The 26,577-nt window shown below is 38.6% G+C and overlaps 1 protein-coding gene across 2 annotated transcripts in view; it reads right to left on the bottom strand.

The window, feature by feature from the left end:
* The window catches only part of USP32 (ubiquitin specific peptidase 32), a 199,205-nt gene that overhangs the window by 56,552 nt on the left and 116,076 nt on the right, over nucleotides 1–26,577 (bottom strand). For both annotated transcript variants that reach the window (XM_040244123.1, XM_040244124.1), the window contains exons 6-8: nucleotides 4,184–4,315; nucleotides 2,229–2,336; nucleotides 200–315 (exon numbers count right to left, since the gene is read on the bottom strand). In XM_040244123.1, the coding sequence (XP_040100057.1) occupies nucleotides 200–315; nucleotides 2,229–2,336; nucleotides 4,184–4,315 (356 nt within the window). The remainder of the gene's footprint in view (nucleotides 1–199; nucleotides 316–2,228; nucleotides 2,337–4,183; nucleotides 4,316–26,577) is intronic.

Here is a 26,577-nt window from a genome sequence, read left to right on the forward strand (position 1 = left end):
TCAGTTTATTAAATTTTCAAAGGCAAATTCTCTTCCCAATTTTGTACTTTTAACTACAGATATTTTGAGTAGCATAATATAGCAACTAGAAGTCAGAGCAAATCCTTTATTGTTGATCTCTTTAAAAGTTTTATTCACTCCATTTTCCTGTTGGTGTGAAGTTTACATGCACCAAAATGTATATACAAGCAGAATTTACCGGTATATCATCGGTGCGGTTGTCCTTCCAGACCTCTAAGAGTGCAACCACCATGTTTCTCAGCTCAACCCTGGAGAGAACTCCATCACGGTCAACATCAAACACCTTGAAACAAACTAAACAAAAGAAACTCTTTTGGAGGGAAATCACTTTTATACTCTGAAGTACAATACATATTACTAGAAGCTGCCCTAGTAAAATTATTAAGTTTCTCAAGCAAGTACATTCTGGATTAAGTTCTCATCTAGAGCAGATTATGTCATGGAAGTCCTCTGAACTTGTAGAGCTTCCTGTACACATTTCTAAGTTTCTCTCTCCAAATCATTAGCCAGGCTGGAGAACCTTATCCTTCCCCCAAATCTAGAGTTAAATTCCTTATAAACTGAAAAATATTAATAAGATCCAAGTTACTACAGTCAAAAGCTTCTTGATGAAAGTGAAAGAAGAGAGTAAAAGAGTTGGCTTAAAGCTCAACATTCAGAAAACTAAGATCATGGCATCTAGTCCCATCACTTCCTGGCAAATACATGGGGAAACAGTGGAAACAGTGTCAGACTTTATTTTTGGGGGCTCCAAAATCACTGCAGATGGTGACTGCAGCCATGAAATCAAAAGACGCTTACTCCTTGGAAGGAAAGTTATGACCAACCTAGATAGCATATTCAAAAGTAGAGACATTACTTTGCCAACAAACATTCATCTAGTCAAGGCTATGGTTTTTCCAGTAGTCATGTATGGATGTGAGAGTTGGACTGTGAAGAAAGCTGAGTGCCAAAGAATTGATGCTTTTGAACTGTTGTGTTGGAGAAGACTCTTGAGAGTCCCTTGGACTGCAAGGAGATCCAACCAGTCCATCCTAAAGGAGATCAGTCCTGGGTATTCATTGGAAGGACTGATGCGAAAGCTGAAACTCCAATACTTTGGCCACCTCATGCGAAGAGTTGACTCATTGGTAAAGACCCTAAGGCTGGGAGGGACTGGGGGCAGGAGGAGAAGGGGGACAGGAGGCAGAGGGTGAGATAGCTGGATGGCATCACCGACTCGATGGACATAAGTTTGGGTAAATTCCAGGAGTTGGTGATGGACAGGAAGGCCTGGCGTGCTGTGATTCACAGGGTCGCAGAGTCGGACATGACTGAGCAACTAAACTGAACAATTAGAAATACTACCATTTGCTAATTAACATCAAATGAATCACTCTATCTTATTAACTTGCACTAGCAAAAAATAATTTAAAAAAAATTAAGGCAATAATAAACCTCAACTGAGAAGCAAAGATGTCAGTCTCTTTATTTAGTATTTGAACTTTAATGGAAACAAATAATCTATCATAAGGTCACATTGGAATAATAGTATACCATATCAAAGAAGAAAAAAGAAATCTAACAAGTAACATATCCAAAATAGGGAACATTTGTGAAACTGTATTTTTGAAAGACATAGAGATAATGACTTTTGTAAATATATTAGAATTAGATTCCAATTAAATGTAAACTTACATTTTCTCAAACTGGTTAAGATTTATTAAAGCAATATACTAATGCTTATAAATTATGGCATAACATTTTTAGCTAGGTTTAAAAGACTTTTAGTATTTAATAAAATTGTGTTTTGATCATAAATTTCGTTTTGTTAATAAAGTATTAATGTATAGAAGTGACAGAAAATAAATTATAATTCAAGTCATGTAAGATACAAAATTTTCTATATAGACTACCAGAAAATATTTTCTAAATGCTTAACATTTTCAAAGATATCATGATCGATATAGTTCATTTATTATGAATTGTACCTTCATCTGGAAAATCAACCCCATTACTAATGACAAAGATTCCAAATCACTCCACAGTAAAAAAAAAAAAAAAAGATGACTAAATCCTTACAGTGACTTCACTAGAACTTCAACATAGATATTTGCCAAAGTAATGAAAATTTAAGTCTTAATCCACAGATGATTTCTACATGAATGAATGCTGATATTTTTCTCCTTATCGTTTGCAAATTTTGTGACAATGTTTAACACACTCACATTTTTGTCTTTCAGCCAGAGGTCCTCTGCAGCAAGCTGATAACCCACAGGATATCTCCTTAAAATCTATGTGATTATCACGATTTTCATCAAAAGCATTAAATAAACCTGTAAAATAGGAAAAGACAACATAAATCAGAATCAACAAATTTCCTAATGTTAACGACATGTTTATGAAAGGCATGCCTTTTTCCCATAAACTACTGAATTAAAAATAAAAGTTTATCAGTAGCTCCCACTGTCTCAGGAAGGTTTTTTTTTCCTGATATAATTATAAAACTTAACTTTTTAACAGAAAATACATTACTATCATTTAGTGTTTGGTTCTGTTTGCCTGCCTGTCTCTATCTTATATCAAATCCTATAGCTAAAAATGACTATAGTATGTAAAAAATAAAAACAAATTAAAAAAATTAAGAACCGGAAAAAAAAAAAGCCAGAGACCACAACTATCCTTATTTGGAAAGAATGAGAAGAAAAAAGAAAAAAGAAGAAAAGTTGAACTGCATATATCAAAGATATACTGTGCTGTTATTAATAAGCTCCATTAAGCTCTTTCATGAGGCAAAAAAAAAAAAAACAACACTATAAGAGAAAGAAATTCTGTATTGCAGTTTTCTTTGTGCTACTTAATATTATAAATATTTTAAATTTCAGAAATAAAAGGGAATTTATACTGTGGTTTTCAAACTTTTAATATGACATAGAAATGAAATAATTTTTTTTCAAATAAAATGACTTATCACTCTCTAATTCTAAAAAGATTAAAAACACAACTGCACTTCTGAAGTAGGTGATGTCCTATCTGTTCAGGTTCCCCTAACAAGTATTTCTGAAATACACAGGGAATGTGAAGAATACAGATAGTCTACAAGACTCTACTTCTGTGCCCTCAGTTTAAAGAGTAGGAAAATCATAGCTAAGGAGGAGTTAAACAACTTGCCAAAAGAAAGTTTAACAATGTCTGAACCAGAAGAAAATCCCAAGTATTCAGACTCCATATGTGGTTTTTGTGATATCACCTGACAACTACTGTTTACACTTCCATCTTTTTAGGTGATAGCAATGAGAAATTTAGGGCTAAGTGAGAGCTGTAGATATGGTCCAGTCCAGTGGTTTCCTAATCTTTTTTTGGGTGGTGGAAGGAGTGACACTACAGTGGAACCTTTCTCTTCTTTTTTTTAAATTTTTGCTGTGCCATGCACAGGATCCTACTTCTCAACCAGAAATTGAACCCAGGCCCTTGGCAGTGAAATCGAGGAGTCCTAACTGCTGGACCATTAGGGAATTCCCCAGTGAACCTTCTTATGTGAAACAAAAATTGTGGAGGTTCTTGAGCTGAGGAAGAGGTGGGGCTGTATGTGGAAGCCCAGAGCTTTCCCTGCTCAGTGGCCACCTCCCTAATCCCTGCACTACAGGAGTGTTTCTGAGGCACGCATAGGAGTACAGTTTCATAACCACTGTCATGGTCAAAACATTTTATATATGAGAATATACAGGTGAGAGGGAGGCTTCCCAGGTGGACCTAGTGGTAAAGAACCTGCTTGCCAATGCAGGAGCCACAAGAGAACCCAGGTCCCTGAGTGGGGAAAATTCCCTGGAGGATGGCATGGCATCCCCCCCAGTATTCTTGCCTAGAGAATCCCATGGACAGAGGAGCCTGGCAGGCTACAGTCCATGGGGTCAAAGAGTTGAACATGACTGAGTGACTAATTAGCACATATGTACAGATGAGAGAGCTAAACTGACTTATGCAAGGTTACGTAAGTAGAACAGGATGCTCAAGACTATAATCTTAATTCCCAATTTAATTTTCCTCCCCACCAAACTATTTGAAAGAAGCCTGCAAACCTATAACATTATGGCCTTTTAGAGTAAAGATGTATTGGTTAGAAATAAAAGCTGGTCTCATGTGTGTTTAGCAAGGAACATCATAGAAACAGAATGATTCCTACCTTCACTTAGAGATGGACGAATTGGTGGTGAAACCAATGGGCCAAATGTCTCTAAATCGAATCGTCCAGTTCGGGATTGAGCCTTCAGCAACCAATAGCGTTTCTCCAGATCAATGATGTCTGATTCCTCCACTGAGAGTCAAATCAAACAAGATCATAAAACCTCAGTCTTCTCTTCTAGGCAGTCAGTTAGCTCATCCTGATAATGCAACTTCTAAGGATATATTTAAATTTCTCAGTTATACTGCTAACAACTACCCAAAACAAAACTCCGAAAAACAAACACATTATACCTAAAATGAAATGAAAAGTAACCCAAATTAACATAAAACAGGTTTTAAAATGGAATTTTTTTCCCGGTAGGCTGCTTTAAGTCTAACATATAAATAGTAAACAACTGAGATGTTTCATTCTGGTTCCCACAACATTTTTATCTGTACTCATTTTTGGTAATATTTAATCTCTATCCTGGATTTGATGATTTTATATATGTATATATATATATATATATTTTTTTTTTTTTTCTTTTCTCTCCTGGCTGTACTGTAAACACCCTAACAGAAGGATTCCATGTCTGATTCATCCTGTTGATATGGTAACTACTTACACATTGAATACTTATTAAAGAAACGAAAAGAACAGGATAAAAGATGTTAAAAGTAATGAAGTTCCCTTCGATGTTCACCTGAAACTATCACAACACACTGTTAATTGGCTAATTCCCATTATATAACAAAAAATTAAAGATATATATTAAAAACCCCCCAAATTATGAAGTCAATAAACAAGAAAGAAAGATTCCAATTTATAATGTGATAGGTAATAGGGGCATCATGAAAACATGACCAGCTTTTTCTCCTCATTCATCAGAAAATGCATTTTCTTAAAAAAAAATCACAGATAATATCTAACTATGGTTACATTCTATATGTGTGGTTTTCTTCCTTCCAAGGAACAAAGACTGAAAAAATTACTAGAATCTCAGTGACCTGTAAGGCAATATCAAAAGTACAGCAAGGCTTCCCTGGTGGCTCAGTGGTAGGAGTCCACCTGGGTTTGATCTCTGGTGCAGGAAGATCCCACATGTCGTGAGGCAACTAAGCACATGTGCCATGACTACTGATCGTGCTCTCCAGAGCCTGTGCTCTGCAACTACTGAATCCTGCTCACTGTAGAGCCCACGCTCCACAACAAGAAGCCCTCTCCCTGCAACTAGAGAGGAGCCCTCAAAACTAGAGAAAAGCCTGCGCAGCAGCAAAATTCAGCACAGCCAAAAATAAAATAAAATTTTCTTAAAAGCACAGCATATATATTATTGGGGTCTCAGAAAAATGCGGGCAGAAAATGTTTAAAACAATTAACAGCTGAAAAATTTTCAAATTTGATAAAAACTATAATCCCATAATCCAGAAGTTCAATGAACCCTGTGTAAGAAAAATTCAAAGAAAACCAAATGAAGGTAAGATGTAACCAAGTTGCTGATAAAGAAAAACATCTCTAAAGCAGCATGAGAGAGGAGAAAAAATACATTATAACCAGGGGAATTAAGCAATGATTTCTCTTCAGAAACAAGGCAGCCAGAAGACAATGGGGCAGGGGGAGGGGAAGAGGATCAAAAAGGAGAAAAAAAACTAAAACTCTATTAATCTCAAATTCTATAACCTATGAAAACTCCTTCAAAAATAAAGGTAAAATAAAGCAGTTTTTTGACAAACAAAAGCTGAGAGAATTCATCAACAGCAGAACTATACCAAAAAGAATATAAAAAGATGTTCTTCAGATTAAGTTAAGTGATACCAGATGGAAACCACTATCTATACAAAGGAATGATGAAAACAAGAAATGCTTGGCTCCTAACGTCTATCTGATATCATTAATCATAACAGATTGTGGGTGGGCGTTTAGATGCAGCTCTGGTTAGACGAAGTATACCTCTAGTCCAAATGTTCTGAAGGTGAGCTCATATTTCTATTCCAGAGAGCCCAGAAACTACCAGTTGTTTAATCTAGAGGTCTACAAATTTTAGCCTCATTGGCTGCATGCATGTTTGTATAAATGTTTTATTAGCACACAATAACATTTACAGACAGAGTTTATGGTTGCTAATATGTTACAATGGCAGAGTTGAATAATTGTAATGAAGAGCCATATGGCCCACAAGTCTGAAATATTTACTGCCTTTTTAAGAATATGTTTGCCATCCCTGAATTGAAATTGCACAACCACAAGACTCCAACTCCATAAAATGACAGCATCTGAGGACCACAGAGTCTTTAGACTGCAACCTTCAAAGATTCTGAGACTTCAAAACTGTGAGCCCATGAAACTGCCAGCCTATGAAACTGCCTAGCCTCAGTCTCAGCAAAATTTCCACAGGACAGAACTACTGTCTGGAGATGATTATCTCCTGACTTTGTGAAGGTAACACAGGCAGAGATCTCAAGGAGGCAAGGGGTCCAATCATGGAGAAAAAACACTTTATAGAGAAGGAACAAGGATAGAGGCTTTGAGATGAGAGCATGCCTTGAAAGCTCAAGGAAGAGAAAGAACAAGAGTAGCTAAAGTGAAGTTAGTAAGTGGAGGGAATAATAATAATAGTCTTGATGAAAGTGAAAGAGGAGAGTGAAAAAGTTGGCTTAAAGCTCAACATTCAGAAAACTAAGATCATGGCATCTGGTCCCCTCACTTCCCAGGAAATAGATGGGGAAACAGTGGAAATAGTGTCAGACTTTGTTTTTTGGGGCTCCAAAATCACTGCAGATGGTGATTGCAGCCATGAAATTAAAATACGCTTACTCCTTGGAAGGAAAGTTATGACCAACCTAGATAGCATATTCAAAAGCAGAGACATTACTTTGCCAACAAAGGTCCGTCTAGTCAAGGCTATGGTTTTTCCAGTAGTCATGTATGGATGTGAGAGTTGGATTGTGAAGAAAGCTGAGTGCCAAAGAATTGATGCTTTTGAACTGTGGTTTTGGAGAAGACTCTTGAGAGTCCCTTGGACTGCAAGGACATCCAACCAGTCCATTCTAAAGGCTATCAGTCCTGGGTGTTCTTTGGAAGGAATAATGCTAAAGCTGAAACTCCAGTACTTTGGCCGCCTCATGCAAAGAGTTGACTCATTGGAAAAGACTTTGATGCTGGGAGGGATTGGGGGCAGGAGGAGAAGGGGACGACAGAGGATGAGATGGCTGGATGGCATCACCGACTCAATGGACATGAGTTTGGGTGAACTCTGGGAGTTGGTGATGGACAGGGAGGCCTGGCGTGCTGTGATTCATGGGGTCGCAGAGAGTCAGACACGACTGAGCAACTGAACTGAACTGAAGGAGAGAGTAGGAGGAGATAAAGTCAGCAAGAAAACGGTGGTCAGATTATACAGGCCACTGGAAGGATTCTGATTTTAAGTAAAACTATGAACCACTGGAGGGTCTGAAGCAGAGGAGTGCCATGATCCAACCAACAACCACTTTTGACTGCTGAGTTAGGAATAGCCTGGTGGGAAGCTAAGAAGAGAAGTGTGTTTAAATCAATACATGCAGTTAAAAAACATAAAGACTACAATAGATTAACAAGTACAAGACATACAATTCATAAAAATGGGGAGAACTTTTCACTAAGAATAAAATGTCATTTGAAAAGAACAATTTAAACAGAATCATGCTACTTCTCTGCTTCAAAACTTTTTAACCCTCTTTCCCAAGATAGCATGGCTATTTCCACAGGTCCATCAGACCTTTTCTCTTATGTCACATTCTCAGATCCTTCAAAGTCCATCCCATCCAATGACATTCCTCCACCCCTTTCCTTCTTTATTTACTTTGCTCTCTATGACTCATTTGTTTTGTTTATTGCTGTCTCCTCCAACTAGAACATATACTCCTTGTAGGCAGGTTTTTGGGTCTATTTTATTCTTTGCTATGTTCTAAAACTTAGAATAATACCTGGTACATTTTGAGCACTCCATAAATATTTTTTAATGGACAAATAGCTTACAAGTTACCTGGGAAGACAAGAACAATGTATTTTAAATTTCCAGTGACTTCAAAGCATTCATTCTTACACTATTTCTTAGCAGTTTTAATAAAAATTTCAGGGGAAAACTTGTCCCCATCAGCAAGAGATCTAAGAGATAGTCAAATCAACGTACGTATTGTACTGTATTTATGTAATTATCATAGTCATAAAAACTGGTTAATAACTGAAAACATATTCCACCAACTTACATAAAATTTTAAGAAAAAAACTACTCCTTTGGCTTGACCTTCAAGGGTCTCCCGGGACAGAAAGCTAATGTTTCTCTGTCTTTCCTTCCTATCCCCTACTCTACTCTGATGCTCACTATGTCTAAGATCTAAAAGAGAGTATTTACTTAAAGGACTGAGGAACGACTTTTTTTTTTTTAAACAAAAAATAAAAATCCTTTGCTGGGAGAACAAAATTTTGTACACATCATCTTATACATCAGTAAATGAAAGAAGTGAGATTTTCAGAAAGACACTCTTCTAATTTATTCTTAAGTAGAAAGAAAAGTTCATGGGAATAACTATATACCTGCCATAACTGAAAACAAAAAAGGCTTTGAGTCACGTAATTAGTCCCCACAATTTACAAAGACGAATGCTCTCCTGGAAAGTTCTTGCCTTGCCTATCCTAGAACATACACTCTTAAAACCTACAGAGAAGGAGTCCAGGAGCAACAGTGAAGTTACCCTACACTTGAAGTAAGGGCTTCCCTGGTGGCAGTAAAGAATCTGCCTGCAAAGCGGGAGACCTAGGTCTGATTCCTGGCTCTGGAAGATCCCTTGGAGAAGGAAAGGGCAGCCCACTTCAGTATTCTTGCCTAGAAAATCCCATGGACAGAGGAAACTGTCAGGCTACAGTCCATGGGGTTGCAAAGAGTCAGACACTGCTGAGTGACTAAATCAGAAAGTAGTCACATTCCCTTCCCACTTCTTGAAGTAAAGGAAACTAATCACTTATTATTTACTAAAAGTAATAAGTAACTGAGTGATAAGGATATAAGATAATGTATTTTATGAAGTTAAAAAATGAAAATAACACTAAATTGATTTAAAAATTTGTATTACTTGTTTTTATTAAACTATTGATATATTTTGCTACATGAAAAATATTTAAAATGTAGGTAATCAAAAAAAGGAAAAGGAAACACAGTTCTTTGGCTTCATTTAACTACAATGATAAAGGTACTTAATCGTCACCTGGGTTGTTTGGGAAGATTACATCTAATAATTTCATTCTATCATCTATACCACTGTATGATTTTTCACATTACACAAAATCCTAGTTCAGAGGGATTTTTTTTGCTATGCCTTGTGGCTTGCAGGATGCAGAATCTCAATTCCCCAACCAGGGACTGAACCCAGGCAGCAACAATGAAAGTGCCGAATCCTAACCACCAGGGAACTTCCCCTAGTTCAGTTTTAAATAATCAATGGGATAAATTCATTCTTAAGATTTTACCGAAAAATCATCAAAAGTGAGTCAAAGTCACTCAGTCGTGTTTGACTCTGCGACCCCATGGATATACGGTCCATGGAATTCTTCAGGCCAGAATACTGGAGTAGGTAGCCTTTCCCTTCTCCAGGGGATCTTCCTGACCCAGGAACTGAACAGAGGTCTCCTGCATTGCAGGCGGATTTTTTACCAACTGAACTATCAGGGAAACCCAAAATCATCAAAAAAGATGACACAATAAAAGATACAATTTTCACACAAGGTACATGTCTCAGGTACATACAATATAACTATCATATATTTTTTCTTATTTAACCAAATAACAAATATATTACATCCATACTACATTCATTACTATAATGTAACCTCTTGATGAATCAACCTTTGCAAAGGTTCAATTACTTTGCAACTGGAATTGATTTTTAAAATTATATGAAACTTCTATGAGTTGTCAACTGAACTGCTGAGAAAAAAAATAACTAACTTTATTTTCACTTAAAGAAGTTAGAGGTAATAATTGCAGTAGTTACTCTATTTGCAATTCATACATCAATACCAAAACTTCTATTTTATTTGCTAAACAGGAATGAATTTATCACCCACCTATTGGTATAATTTTTTCTGGTTCACAACAGTAGCATAACATATTCCCAACAGTCTAAATAGTTCTTGGCCTGCCCTTTGGGCCATCCTAATCAAGTCCCACCTTACCGGAAGGCTCCAGCTGCAGAAAGTGCTTTTTAATGCCAGAATTGGATTCTCATTTAAAAACAAAAACAAGGCTCAGGAAAATACCAAGTATTTTCAAAGAGTAATACAGTTCTGCAACATTTCTGAGAAAGCAACCTGTTCTCAAAAGCAATGACCTTCTGCAATCTACTTAAGCTTTACATCATTACAACCAGATAAGAAGATAATGAAGAGGATATTGAAGAAGGGACATGAAGATTTACTAGGCAATTGATGACCCAAGAATCACTCAAGTACTTTTTGCTTACACAAAGGAGGTCTTAACATTGCAAACTAAAATGTGGCAAGGTAATATAATAATATGTATATTTTAGTTGAGATAATAAAATAGAGACTATATAAATTTGACTCAGATAAGAAAAGAAAAACAATGAAAAAAGAGTTCAATGGCCCTAAAATTAGCCCCAAATATTTATAAATTACCTCAGGATCTAGATTCTACTATTTGAAACACATATTTACAGAAAGAATTAGCACACATATTTTCTTCTAAATAATATACCTGAACTCTATGAAAATATGATCATCATTAAGGAAAATAATTTTCAATTTAAAACACAGTCCTTAAAAATCATAGTTCTAATTACCTATTTCACTGCTGGTAAATGGGCAATCTCAATGATCTTGCTGGATCCAGTGAAATTAATTATTAAAGAGAAATTCAAAATAATAATCATTTGAAGGTATCCCAAGGGGAGAAAAAAAGGAAATTGGAAAAGTGAGCCTGCAAGGCTGTCCAAAGTAAGTCTGAGGAAGATGGCTCACCGCAACCACAACTACCACACGAGCACCTCCTTTTACCTGCAATCACAAACTACTCATACAAGATTAAAGAAGCAAAATGATGTGTCAATAAACTGTCTTCAAATCCTAAAGTGATAATAATATGCACTCTGGGTTCTCACATCCTAATTTCAGCACCTCTTAGCTATCTGATCTTGAGAAAAGTTTCTTTAACTCTTCATAGCTGTGGTTTCCTAATTTTTGGAATGGAGATAAAATTAACTCCAGAGGTGGTACAGGCTTAAATGAGACAATGTACCAGGAGCACAGTGCTTCCTTTAGTGAGTGCTCAGTCTGCATGTGGTAAACTGGAACCTTCTTAAAATGGCAACCCACTCCAGTGTTCTTGCCTGGAGAATCCCAGGGATGGGGAAGCCTGGTGGGCTGCCGTCTATGGGGTCGCACAGAGTCGGACACGACTGAAGCGACTTAGCAGTAGCAGCAGCAGCAAACATTTTTGGGGGGGGCTTCCCTGGTGGCTCAGAGGTTAATCATTTAATATTTGGCAAACATTCAAAAAGACATTTTATGTGTCTGACATTGTGCTAAAAATTAGACATGACTGTGAACAAAATAATTGTATTCAGATTATAGTAGAAGAGAAAATGGGTCATTTTAATCTAGTGTGGAAAGTACAACAAAGGAACAGAGACAGTTTTCAGAGAGCTCATTAGCAGATAGGCCCTCCCTGGTGGCTCAGAGGTTAAAGTGCCTGCCTCCAATGTGGGAGACCAGGGTTCGATCCCTGGGTCGGGAAGATCCCCTGGAGAAGGAAATGGTAACCCACTCCAGTATTCTTGCCTGGAAAATCCCACGGACGGAGAAGCCTGGTAGGCTACAGTCCATGGGGTCGCAAAGAGTCGGATACGACTGAGTGACTTCACTTTCACTTTCCTAGAAGTTTTGATATTAAAAAAATGAGGTACACACAGAACATCTAAGAGTTGACCAGGGAAAGGAAAAAAGAGTGTAGCAGAAGGATATTACAAACAAAGGCAAAAACACGTGTAAAAATCTCTATGGAAAACAGGTAGTATTACGTTGGTGCAAAAGTACTTCCAGCTTTGCAATGCTGCACTTTGCCATTTGACACAGGAACATATTCTTAAATAAATGTGGCTATGTTATACATCATCTTAATGTGCATTTCTCACTTTACATTTTTTTTTGCTAATGACTTATTACTTGATGTGTATTTTATATTTATTTTATACTAGGGAAATGATGTCAGGCAAAAAGCAAATTTGAGTGATTTTCTTATTCACATTCAAAATAGGTTATACAGCAGCAGACATAACTCGGAACATCAACAACGCATTTGGTCCAGGACCTGCTAACTAACGTACAGTGCAGTGGTGTGCTCTTTGCAAAGGAGACAAGAGTCTTGAAGATGAGGAGTGTAGTGGCCAGCCATCAGAAGTTGACAACAACCATTTGAGAACAACCATCAAACCCGATCCTCTTACAACTACATGAGAAGCTGCTGAAGAACTCAACACTGACCACTCCATAGTCATTTGGCATTTGAAGCAAACTGGAAAGATGAAAAAGCTCGATGAACGTGTGCTGCATAAACTGACAGCAAATTTAAAATATCATCATTTTGAAGTGTGGTCTTCTTCTATTTTACCCAACAAAATAAACCATTTCTCGATAGGACTGTGATGTGCGACAAAAAGTGGATTTTGTATGACAACCAGCGACGACCACCTCACTGGCTGGACTGAGAAGCTACAAAACACTTCCCAAAGCCACACTCAAATGAAAATAAGGTCATGATCACTGTTTGGTGGTCTGCTGCCTGTCTGACCTACTACATCTTTCTGAATTCTGGCGAAACATTACATCTGAAAAGTATGCTCAGCAAACTCATGAGAAAACTGCAATGACTACAGCTGGTACTGGTCCACAGAATGGGCTCAATTCTCCACGACAAGGACCGACAGCACACCATACAACCAATGCTTCAAAAGCTGGATGAGCTGGGCTGTGAAGTTTTGCCTCATCTGCCATATTCACGTGACCTCTTGCCAACTATCACTTCTTCAAGCATCTCAACAGCTTTTTGCAGGTAAAATGCTTCCACAACCAGCAGGAGGCAGAAAACACTTTCCAAGAATTCCTAGAATCCCAAAGTACAGATTTTTATGCTACAGGAATAAACAAACTTGACTGTAATGGGTCCTATTTTGATTAATAAAGATGTGTTTGAACCTAGTTATAACGATTTAAAATTCATGGTCTGAAACCGCAGTTACATTTGCACCAACCTAATAATAGGACAGACAAGCAAAGAATAACCGTTCTATTCTGCTATAATTTAAAAAAAAAAAAAAAGGAAAAGGAGAACCTATAAGAAGGATTTATGCTATGGACCCACAATAAAAGACAAAAAACAAGAAAGAACTTTACTTTCCAGTGAGTGACACCTTCCCACCCCCTGCCAAAAAAAAAAAAACAGGAATGTTAAAAATGGCAATTCAATCTAGAATTAGTAGACAGTTCAGTTAGAATGTAGACATTCCAAAGCATATAAAGGATGAGCCTTCAAATTCAAGCAGAGCTTCCAAACTGTGTTTAGACAGGACTGTGCATATACAATAGTAGGGGATTCAATACACTAAATTTGTAAAAAGTTGATTAAAGCAAATTACATTTGGAGTTTATAGTCTGTCTCCAAAGTTCAACACTATGTGATGCTACATAATAATGAACAAAATGGGTGAGGAAAGGGTACTACAAGGAAAAAACCAAATGATTAGTCTTAGAAAGTAGAATCTTCTTTCAGATATCAACAATAATGATGACAACAACAATAAAATCTGTACCAAACTATTTCAAATATTTAAACTATATAGAAAATGTTTATGTTATCTATACATGTTCTCCAATTTGGAATATCATCAAAATGTGTAAAAATTAACTTGTCAATAAAACACTATATATATATATATATACATTTGACAAAAAAAGATCTTTTTAGGAAATCTAATCTTAGGTATTTAAGTAGCAAATTACAAAATAAAAACATATCATAAAAATCTGTTGTTGATAAAAATTTGTTGAACAATTTGACCTTTTGGCTGAAGTTCTAATTCATGAAATTCCCTGGCAGTCCAATAGTTAGGGCTCAGTGCTTTCACTGAGTCCCTGGTTGCGGAATTGAAATCCTGCATGGCCAGAAATCCAAAAAGTTCTAATCCAATTTCTTAAATTTAAATAAAAGGTAAAGTAACAACAGTTTGGAATCTTAAGTTCTAAAAACTACTGGCCATGACAAAATCTAAAATCTTGTATAAATCAAATCAGTTAATTATTCTAAACTCTGTACTGAATATACAGTATTCAGTGTGTAATAATATAAACAGTGACCCAGTTTCATCTGTGATATACATAAAAGAGAAAAAATTTGATTAAAAATGGCAGATGTTCAACTTACTAGACTTCAAGTTTTACTGTATAATAGTAAAGTGAAAAAGTAAATGTATCTGTACTCTAACATAAATGTTATTTACAAGTGAAAACTTGTAACTCCTTTTTGTTTCCTAGATACCTTGGCTTATTACACAAATTTAAATAGAGTCACTGATGCTTTAAAATAAATATCTACTTATAAATGATAAGTTAATAACATTCTCTATTTTTATCCCAATTTTCCACATTCCTAATATATTATTTGAAAAGATTAATGTACCAAATATTTTTGAGTGGAAAACCCTGCAATGTGGTCCACAGTGAACTGCTTAGCCAGAAGCTTAGAATTTATAACTAATACAACAAATCAGTCATCAGAATATAAACCTGCCTATGTCAGAATGTCTATAAGAAATTTAGCAGTAATTCTGATTTTATGATAATGCTTTCACAGGAAAGTCCACTAAGAAAGCAGCTATTTGCTGAAGCCAGGAGCAATTGAGTTGTCTGTTATACCTTTATTTTTATAAATTGTAAAGAAAAGGAAAGCAAATTGGTAAGGGAAACATTTTCTTCCTATTGACATGGATGAGTTAATTTTTATAGTGATCTACAGTCCTCTGTTAGAAAATTGCTTGTTCCCAAAACAATTTCTAGAAAATTGCTTATTCCCAAAACAATTACTCTCTGAGAAAGTGGGATGAAGCTCACTGACATTTCCTAGCCAAGTGTTTACTAATACAAGAGGATGAAGGGAATCCCTTGATGGTCCACTTGTTAGGACTCTGTGCTTCCAATGCAGGGGACACAGGTTCAATCCCTGGTCAGGCCTTGCAGCACCTCCAAAAAAAAGAAAAAAAGAGGATGCATATTCATTGTAAAGCACCAATTCTATACCAGGCACAATGCTGAGTCCTTTAAAAAAGGTAATATTTCACGTAGCACCATATGCTACTGGAAATGCTGCTTCAGTATAAGGATTATTTTGAGTTGAAGGCAAATGAGAAGCAGCAGATATAAGAAAAGCTCTCTAGTTCCCCCTACTGGCCTAATTTGAAAAGATGGCTTGCCAACCCCTCTAGCAGGACCCAGGGAAAGGAGCAGTGACCTCCACAAGAGACTGAGCTAGAACTGCCGTTGAGTGTTGGAGTGTCTCCTGTGGAGGCACGTGTCAGCAGTGTTCTGCTTTGAGGACAGGGGCTCTGGCTGCAGCAGACCTGGGAGGCACGGCATATGGCATACGTCCTCTTGGAGGAGGTCACCATTAGCTCCACTATAGAGCTGCTGAGCAGAAGACAAACAAACTGGAGAACAATTACAACAAAGAAGTTCCCGCACTCTTGGAAAAGTTCTGGCACCCACAACAGATTTCCCAACCTGGGGATCCAGCAGAAGAACCGAGATCTCCCAGGGAATCTGACTTTGAAGGACAGTGGGATTTGATTACAGAACTTCCACAGGACGGGGAAACATTCTAGGAGGGCACAAACACAACACTGTGCACACCGGGACCCAGGAGAAAGGAGCAGTGAGCCCACAAGTGCAGTCAGACTCGCAAGTGAGCGTCCAGGAGTCTCCGGCAGAGGTGTGTGTCCACAGCAGCCTGTCTCGAGGTCAGAGGCACTGACTACAACAGACAGTCCTGAGAGCTGCAGCATGCTGGCTCCTTTTGAAGGAGGTCGTCATTACCCCTACCATAGTTTGGTCTCACTGAAAGATGAACTCCCCAGGTCAGTAGGTGACCAATATGCTACTGGAGAAGGGTGGAGAAATATTAATAACCTCAGATATGCAGATGACACCACCCGTATGGCAGAAAGTGAAGAGGAACTAAAAAGCCTCTTGATGAAACTGAAAGAGGAGAGCGAAAAAGCTGGCTTAAAGCTCAACATTCAGAAAACGAAGATCATGGCATCCAGTCCCATCACTTCATGGGAAATAGATGGGGAAACAGTGGAAACAGTGTCAGACTTTATTTTTGGGGGCTCCAAAATCACTGTAGATGGTGACCGCAGCCATAAATTAAAAGATGCTTACTCCTGGGAAGAAAAGTTATGACCAACCTAGATAGCATATTCAAAAGCAGAGACATTACTTTGCCGACTAAGGTCCGTCTAGTCAAGGCTATGGTTTTTCCTGTGGTGATGTATGGATGTGAGAGTTGGACTGTGAAGAAGGCAGAGCGCCGAAGAATTGATGCTTTCGAACTGTGGTGTTGGAGAAGACTCTTGAGAGTCCCTTGGACTGCAAGGACATCCAACCAGTCCATTCTGAAGGAGATCAGCCCTGGGATTTCTTTGGAAGGAATGACGCTAAAGCTGAAACTCCGGTACTTTGGCCACTTCATGTGATGAGTTGACTCACTGGAAAAGACTCTGATGCTGGGAGGGATTGGGGGCAGGAGGAGAAGGGGACGACCGAGGATGAGATGGCTGGGTGGCATCACTGACTCGATGGACGCGAGTCTGAGTGAACTCCGGGAGTTGGTGATGGACAGGGAGACCTGGTGTGCTGCAATTCATGGGATCGCAAAGAGTCAGACACGACTGAGTGACTGAACTGAACTGAACTGAACTGAAGAGTGGAGAAATAACTCCAGACAGCATGAAGAGGCTGAGCCAAAATGGAAACAATGTCCAGTTGTGGACCTCTGGTGGTGAAAGTAAAGTCTGATGCTATAAAGAACAATACTGCATAGGAATCTGGAATGTTAGGTCCATGAATCAAGGTAAATTAGAAGTGGTCGAACAGGAGATGCTAACAGTGAACACTGACATTTTAGGAATCAGTGAACTAAAATGGACAGCAATGGGTGAATTTACTTCGGATGAACCTTATATCTACTACTGTGGGCAAGAATCCCTTAGAAGAAATGGAGTAGCCATCATAGTCAACAGGAGTCTGAAATGCACTACTTGGTTGGAATCTCAAAAATGATGGAATGATCTCTGTTCATTTCTAAGCCAAATCACTCAGTATCACAGTAATTCAAGTTTATGCCCCAACCACTAATGCGGAAGAAGCTGAGGTTGAACATTTCTATGATGACCTACAAGACCTGCTAGAACTAACACCAAAAAAAGATGTCCTTTTCATCACAGGGGACTGGAATGCAAAAGTAGGAAGTCAAGAAACACCTGGAGGGCAAGTTTGGCCTTGGAGTATAAAATGAAGCAGGGCAAAGGCTAACAGAGTTTTGCCAAGAGAACACACTGGTCATAGCAAACACCCTTTTCCAACAACACAAAGAGACGACTCCACACATGGATATCGCCAGATGGTCAATACCAAAACCAGACTGATTCTTTGCAGCCAAAGATGGAGAAGCTCTATACAGTTAGCAAAAACAAGACTGGGAGCTGACTGTGGCTCAGGTCATGAACCCCGTATTGCAAAATTCGACTTAAATTGAAGAAAGTAGGGAAAACTACTAGGCCATAACAGTATGATCTAAATCAAGTTCCTTATGATTATACAGTGGAAGTGACAAATAGATTCAAGGGATTAGAACTGATAGACAGAGTGCCTGAGGAACTATGGACAAAGGCTCGTAATACTGTACACGGGGCAATGATCAGAACCATCCCCAAGAAACAGAAATGCAAAAAAGGCAAAATGGTTCTCTGAGGAGGCCTCACAAACAGCTGAGAAAAGGAGAGAAGCTAAAGGCAAAGGAGAAAAAGAAAGACATACCCACCTAAATGCTGAGTTGCAAAGAATAGCAAGGAGAGATAAGAAAGCCTTCCTCAGGGACCAAGGCAAAGAAATAGAGGAAAACAACAGAATGGGAAAGACTAGACATCTCTTCAAGAAAACCAGAGATATCAAGGGAATATTTCATGCAAAGATGGGTACAATAAAGGACAGAAACAGTATGGTCTCGCAGAAGATATTAAGAGGTGGCAAGAATACACAGAACTATACAAAAAAAGATCTCAATGACTCAGATAATCATGATAGTGTGATCACTCACCTACACATTCTGGAGGGCCAAGTCAAGTGGGCCTTAGGAAGCATTACTACGAACAAAGCTAGTGGAATGATGGTATTCCAGCTGAGCTATTTCAAATCCTAAGAGATGATGCTGTTTAAGTGCTGCAATCAATATAACAGCAAATTTGGAAAATCCAGCAGTGACCACAGGACTGGAAAAGGTCAGTTTTTCATTCCAATCCCAAAGAAAGGCAGTGTCAAAGCATGTTCAAGCTACCGCACAATTGTACTCATTTCACACGCTAGCAAAGTAATGCTCAAAATTTTCCATGCTAGGCTTCAACAGTACGTGAGCCAAGAATTTCCAGATGTTCAAGAAGGATTTAGAATAAGCAGAGGAATCAGAGATCAACTTGCCAAAATCTGATGGATCATAAAAAAGGCAAGAGAATTCCAGAAAAACAACTACTTCTGCTTCACTGACTTATGCAAAAGCCTTTGACTGTGTGCATCACAACAAACTGTGGCAATTTCTTAAAAAGATGGGAATACCAGACCATCTCACTTGTCTCCTGAGAAGCATGTATGCAGGTCAAGAAGCAATTGTCAGAACCAGATATGGAACAATGGACTGGTTCCAAACTGGGAAAGGAGTACTGTATATTGTCACCCTGCTTACTTAACTTATATGCAGAGTATATACATCATGCGAAATCATGGGCTGGATGAAGCAGAAGTTGAAATCAAGATTGCTGGGAAAGTATCAATAACCTTCAGATATGCAGATGACATCATCCTTATGGCAGAAAGTGAAGAGGAACTAAAGATCCTCTTGATAAAGGTGAAAGAGGAGAGTAAAAAAAGTTGGCTTAAAACTCAACATTGAAAAAACTAAGACCATGGCACCCGGTCCCACTACTTCATGGCAAACAGATGGGGAAATAATGAAAACAGTGACAGACTTTACTTTCTTGGCCTCCAAAATCACTGCAGATGGTGAGTGCAGCCATGAAATTAAAAGACGCTTGTCCCTTGGAAGAAAAGCTATGACAAACCTAGAAAGTGTATTAAAAGCAGAGATATTACTTTGCCAACAAAGATCTGTATAGTGAAAGCTATGGTTTTTCCAGTAGTTATGTATGGATGTGACAGTTGGGCCATATAGAAGGTTGAGCACTGAATAATCAATCCTTTTGAACTGTGGTGCTGGAGAAGACTCTTGAGAGTTCCTGGACTGCAAGGAGATCAAACCAGTCCTTCCTAAAGGAAATCAACCCTGAATATTAATTGGAAGGACTGGTGCTGAAGCTCCAATACTTTGGTCACCTGATGCGAAGAACTGACTCATTAGAAAAGACCCTGAGCTGGGAAAGATTGAAGGCAGGAGGAAAAGGGGACGACAGAGGACAAGATGTCTGGATGGCATCACCGACTCAATGGACACGAGTTTGAGCAAGCTCCAGGAGATGGTCAAGGACAGGTTAAGCCTGGAGTGTGCAGTCCATGGGGTTACAAAGAGTCAGACATGACTGAGCAACTGAACAATAATAACTCTTCTACCAGGAAGGATAGATGTTAATCACCAGAGAAAACTCGAGATACTTATCAACCTGGAGATGGCACCAGAAGAAAGAATCTACATAACAAATCTTATTAACCAGCCAAATCAACCAAAGGCTTCTCTAGTAGCGCAGACAGTAAAGAATCAGCAAGATTCCCAGGAATGCAGGAAACCCAGGTTCGACCCCTGAGTCGGGAAGATCTTCTGGAAAAGGGAATGGCAACCCACTCCAGTATTCTTGCCTAGAGAATTTTACGGACAGACCATGGGGTCGCAGAGTTGAACACGTCTGAGTGACTAACACACATACATCAAGCAACAGCTTTTCCATGTATTTGTTTCCCCACAAGGTGCCACTCCTAGCAGCTCAAAGTTCTTTTCCTTTGTTTTGTCACTTCTCCACAAAATTATCCTTCTTTGCTAAGATGCTATGTAAGCTCAAGCTCTAACCACCCCTTTGAGTTATTCATCACTAAATGTTCCAGTGCGTAAGTAACCTAGTAAGTAATAAGTAAGCTTATGTTTTTCTCTTGTTTTCTGTCTTTTGTTAGTCTAATTTAAAGGGCCCCACCCAATGAACCCAAGATGAGTAGAGGATAATACTTTTCCTTCCCTGCCCTCCTTACCACAAACCTATGATGTAAGTTGTATCATTATCCCTGTTTTCCATAGACAAAGTAAGAAGTTAAGAGGTCTGCAGACTAAATAAGTGGCTCACTGAACTCTGCAAAGAGATAGAGGAAAACAATGGAATGAGTTTCTTTTTTCTTCAAGAAAATCAGAGATAACAAGGGAATGTTTCAGGCAAAGACAGGCACAATAAAGGACAGAAACTATATGGACCTAACAGGAGCAGAAGATATTAAGATGAGGTGGCAAGAATACACAGAAGAATAACTATGCAAAAAAGATCTTAATGACCCGAATATAACCATGATGGTATATGATCACTCACCTAGAGCCAGACATCACAGAGTGTGAAGTCAAGTGGCCCTTACGAAGTATCACTACGAACAAAGCTAGTGGAGGTGATGGAATTTCAGCTGAGCTATTTCAAATCTTAAAAGATGATGCTGTTAAAGTGCTACACTCAATATGCCAGCAAATTTGGAAACCTTGGCAGTGGCCACAGGAGTGTAAAAGGTCACTTTTTACGCCAATCTCAAAGAAGGGCAATGCCAAAGAATGTTCCAACTACCACACAATTGCACTTAAATCAAATACTAGCAAGTACTGCTCAAAATCCTTCAAGCTAGGCTTCAACAGTACATCAACTGAGAATTTTCAGATGTACAAGCTGAATTTAGAAAAGGTAGCGGAACCGGAGATCAAATTGCCAACATCCACTGGATCATAGAGAAAGCAAGGAAATTCCAGAAAAACATCTACTTCTGCTTCATTGACTACACTAAACTTTTGACTGTGTGGATCACAACAAATTGTGAAAAAATTCTGAAAGAGATGGAAATACCATACCATCTGCCTCTTGTGAAACCTGTATGCAGGTCAAGAAACAACAGTTAGGACTGAACATGGAACAATAGACTGGTTCCAAATTGAGAAAGGACTATGTATATTATTATTACTCTGTTTATTTAACTTATATGCAGAGTACATCATGCATAATGCCTGGCTGGATGAATCACAAGCTGGAATCAAGACTGCCAGGAGAAATACCAATAACCTCACAAATGCAGATGACACGACCCTTATGGCAGTAAGCAACGAAGAACTAAAGAACCTCTTGATGAAAGTGAAAGGGGAGAGAGAAAAATCTGGCTTAAAACTCAACATTCAAAAACTAAGATCATGGCATCCGGTCTCAGCACTTCTTTCACAGCAAATAGATGGGGGAAACGAAACAGTGAAGACTTTTTTTGGCCTCCAAAATCATTGCAGATGGTGACTGTAACTCTGAAAATAAAAGACACTTGCTCTTTGGAGGGCTTCCCAGGTGGCTCAGCTGGTAAAGAATCTGCCTGCAATGCAGGAGACCTAGGTTCAATCCCTGGGCTGAAGATCCCCTGGAGAAGGGAATGGCTACTCACTCCAGTATTCTGGCTTCCCTGACAGCTTAGCTGGTAAAGAATCCGCCTGCAGTGCAGGAGACCCCAGTTCAATTCCTGTGTTGGGAAGATCCACTGGAGGAAGGGAAAGGCTACCCTCTCCAGTATTCTTGGGTTTCCCTTGTGGCTCAGCTGGGAAAGAATCCACCTGCAATGTGGAAGACCTGGGTTCAACCCCTGGGCTGGGAAGATCCCCTGGAGAGGCGAAAGGCTACCCACTCCAGTATTCTGGCCTAGAGAATTCCATGGACTGTGCATGGGTCACAAAGAGTCAGATACGCCTGAGTGACTTTGTTTTCAATGCACCTTGGAAGAAAAGCAATGACAAACCTAGACGGCATATTAAAAAGCAGAGACATTACTTTGCCATCAAAGGTCCGCGTAGTCAAAGCTACAGTTTTTCCAGTAGTCATGTATGAATGTGAGAGTTGGACCATAAAGAAAGCTGTGCACGCCAAAGAACTGATGCTTCTGAACTGTGGTGCTGTAGAAGACTCTTGAGAGTCCCTTGGACAGTTGATTTCCTAATCAACCCTGAATATTCATTGGAAGAATTGAGACTGAAGCTGAAGCAAAGAACTGATTCACTGGAAAAGACCCTGATGCTGAGAGAGATTGAAGGCAGGAGAAGGGGATGAAAGAGGACAAGATGATTGGATGGCAGCACTGATTCAATAGACATGAGTTTGAGCAAGCTCTAGGAGGCTGTAGTCCATGGGGTTGCAAATAGTTGGACACAACTGAGTGACTGAACAACAATAACAAATTATTTCTCAAAATGCAGTTCATGGTCCATCCATATCAGAATTACCCAGAGTTAAAAGTACAGAGCCCTATGGCCCACAGATAAAAAATCTCTGAAGACAGAACCAGTAACCTGCACTTTTAACACCCTCTTCAAATAATTCTAATGCTCAAGATAAAGGCCATTAACTACAAAATAGTGGTTGAATAGTTGATTATTTTGGTATATCCTTCTTACAAGAAATAAGGATACAACAAAATTCAGCCAAGAGGTCAGCAACTAAAAATACTATAAGTAAGAGAGAACATTAAAAGCATAAGTTATTTCTTCAGGTTTTTACCACACACTGATAACTTACTTCTATAGCCACCAAGGAAACCAACAGGTACATTATAGGAGATAAAATAATTAGTTCAGACAGCTTATTCCATGTAGTGTTTTTTTTTTTTGACATTTTATTTAGTTTTTATATTAATAGTTATTGGAGTATAGTTGCTTTACAATGTTCAGTTAGTTTCTACTGTACAGCAAAGTGAATCAGTTATATGCATACACACATCTTCTTTTTCCCTATAATATTTAAAGTAGACTGATCTCTATGTGCCTCAAGTTACTGCTAACCAATTTTCTGTAGCTCACATAATTTTTCTAACCAAAAGTTTTAAAGGGAAGATCTAAAGACAACTATTTTGCAATCTTAAGCAGTTCTTTAAATTGACATATAAAATTCATTTTCACTCTAAAAATATGGTACATCTTTATATGAACACTTACATACTATGAAGTTGTTAAACTTTATTCAAACATGATGATTTATCTTGGTCCTTCTCCCTCCTATGGGTTTAGTCCTACAATCCTAAAACAACATATTCCTCCTGCTCTCTCCTGGGGAATTCAAATGTTTAAATCAATACTCATAATGCAGACTTTTGGTTGTTGAAAATTTTCCAACACAGTTCAGTCCAACAACATGCATTGTGGTTCACTAAACTAAGAAAAACCCGAAGAAGAACAGAATATAAGCCTTGTCCTCAAGAGACTTGTTTGTAACTTCTGTTGAAAAACAAAGCCATTTTCAACTGACTTTACAGTAAGGCAAAAAGCATCTTAAATACTTTAATTCAAAAGTAAAGTGTGTAGGAATGCAAAGAGAAAAAGTGATTATTCCACCTGCAGAAAAATGGAGAAGGCATGACAAAAGGGTTATGACATTTGAGTTAGGATTGATGACAAAGCATTTTACCTGTCAAGAACTGAAAGATGGAATGTATTCTTATATGAAGGAATATTAGGAGTGATGGTAGACAGGGTAGCCATGAAAGTTCATGGTACAGTCATGGAATACTGACCAGTGCTCTTCAGTTGAAGCTGAGAACATAAGTGAGGAGAAATGGGTATTGAAAATTAAGAATAATAAACAAAGAGACTTAAGAGTCATATTAAGGAGTTTAAAACTTTGTTCTACAGAATATGAAGATTTCTCAACGGTTTCAAAGCAGGAAGTAAGAATGGTTTGTTTTTGCTTTTATACAAATTAAGTAAACAACAAAGGTCCATCTAGTCAAGGCTATGTTTTTTTCAATGGTCATGTATGGATGTGAGAGTTGGACTGTGAAGAAAGCTGGGCACCGAAGAATTGATGCTTTTGAACTGTGGTGTTAGAGAAGACTCTTGAGAGTCCCTTGGACTGCAAGGACATCCAACCAGTCCATTCTGAAGGAGATCAGCCCTGGGATTTCTTTGGAAGGAATGACGCTAAAGCTGAAACTCCGGTACTTTGGCCACTTCATGTGATGAGTTGACTCACTGGAAAAGACTCTGATGCTGGGAGGGATTGGGGGCAGGAGGAGAAGGGGACAACAGAGGAAGAGATGGCTGGATGGCATCACTGACTCGATGGATGTGAATCTGAGTGAACTCCGGGAGTTGGTGATGGATAGGGAGGCCTGGCGTGCTGCGATTCATGGGGTAGCAAAGAGTCGGACATGACTGAGCGACTGAACTGAACTGAAGTAAACAAAAACAGAAATGTGTCTTTCATTACTCCTATTATCAAACCATAGTCAGGTCAGATAAGTAAGAAAAACTATCATAATGATGAGAGTAGCAAAGAAAGATGCAAGAAATATGGTTGAGTTAAGATTGATAGGATTTAATATGACGCTTGATAAAGACAAGTCAAAGGTAACTTCAAATTGGATTACTAGAATTATTAGGTTGGTGCAAATGTAATTCCAGTTTTTGCATTGTTGAAATTTGCCATTTGATACTGGAATACATCTTTAAATAAATGTAGTTATGTTACACAGCATTTTAATACACATTTCTCACTTTATTTTTTTTTTGCTAATGACTTACTACTTGATGTGTATTTTATATTTATTTTAGACTAGGGATATTAGACAAAAAGCAAATTCAAGCAATTTTGCTATTCCAGTTCAAAATGGGTCCTAAGGCAGCGCAAACAACTTGCAATGTCAACAGTCCATTTGGCCCAGGATCTGCTAACGACCATACAGTGCAGTGGTGGTTTAAGAAGTTTTGCAAATGAGACGAGAGCCTTGAAGATGAGGAGCACAGTGACCGGCCATCGGAAGTTGACAACGACCAACTGAGAGCAATCATCAAACCTGATCCTCTTACAACTACCCAAGAAGCTGCTGAAGAACTCAATGTCTACCACTCTACACTCGTTTGGCACTTGAAGCAAATTGGAAAGGGGAAAAAGCTTGCTGAGTGAGTGCCTCATTAACTGACAGCAAATTTTAAAAATCGTCATTCTGAAGTATTGTCTTCTCTTATGCCGCTCAACAAAAATGAACCATTTCTCAATTGGATTGTGACGGGTGATGAAAAGTGGATTTTCTACAAAAACTGGCGATGACCAGCTCAGTGGCTGGACTGAGAAGAAGCTCCAAAGCACTTTTCAAAGCCAAACTTGCCTCAGAAAAAGGTCATGGTCACTGTTTGGTGGTCTGCTGCCCATCTTGAGACAGGAGACAGATGGTTTCCAAGTTGGACATTGACAATCAGCCGGCCCCCTGTCAGCATTTCCTGAGACAAGAGCTATGTGGGCTCCAGTTGAGGAATTTACAATTGCTCTCCAAAATGGAAGTAACAAAAGAAACAAGGTAAACAGCCAGTCTTTTTCTCTTGTAAACATCTTGAGGAAATATAATTATGGTGAGGAAATAATTATGGCAAGGACAGAGGCAAAACCCTTTTTGAGTAAACGATTGAAGGACCTCCACTTCCCCCTTTTTAGGATAAGGGAGACACTATACATTTCCACAAAGGCTCTTTGGGGTCAAAAGTCAGAGGATAATTCCAGGCCACAGTGAGTCCTGCTCCTCACAGAAGTCTTTGCTTCAAGATTCATCTTGGCTAAAGGGGTGCATGTGCACCCCAGAGGAGAGTCCTGATACAAATTAGCAGGGGGAGGGGAACAAAGCAAGATGACTGGCCTGAAGGAAGACAAAAACTACTTACCACTCTTTACCTTCTGCCTCCTTGCCTGAATTCGTTTTTAACTAGTCAGGCAAGGACTAGGAAGGGACTCTAGCCTTCACTGCTGGCCCCTGTGGTCCAGTGGTTAGGACTCCCAGTCTGGGAAATTAAGACCTTGCTTCCAGCTATTGCTCGCTGCTGCTTACTGTTAAGCTGC

This window comes from Oryx dammah, unplaced genomic scaffold (genome assembly GCF_014754425.2).
Source record: "Oryx dammah isolate SB20612 unplaced genomic scaffold, SCBI_Odam_1.1 HiC_scaffold_8, whole genome shotgun sequence".
Lineage (NCBI taxonomy): Eukaryota > Metazoa > Chordata > Mammalia > Artiodactyla > Bovidae > Oryx > Oryx dammah.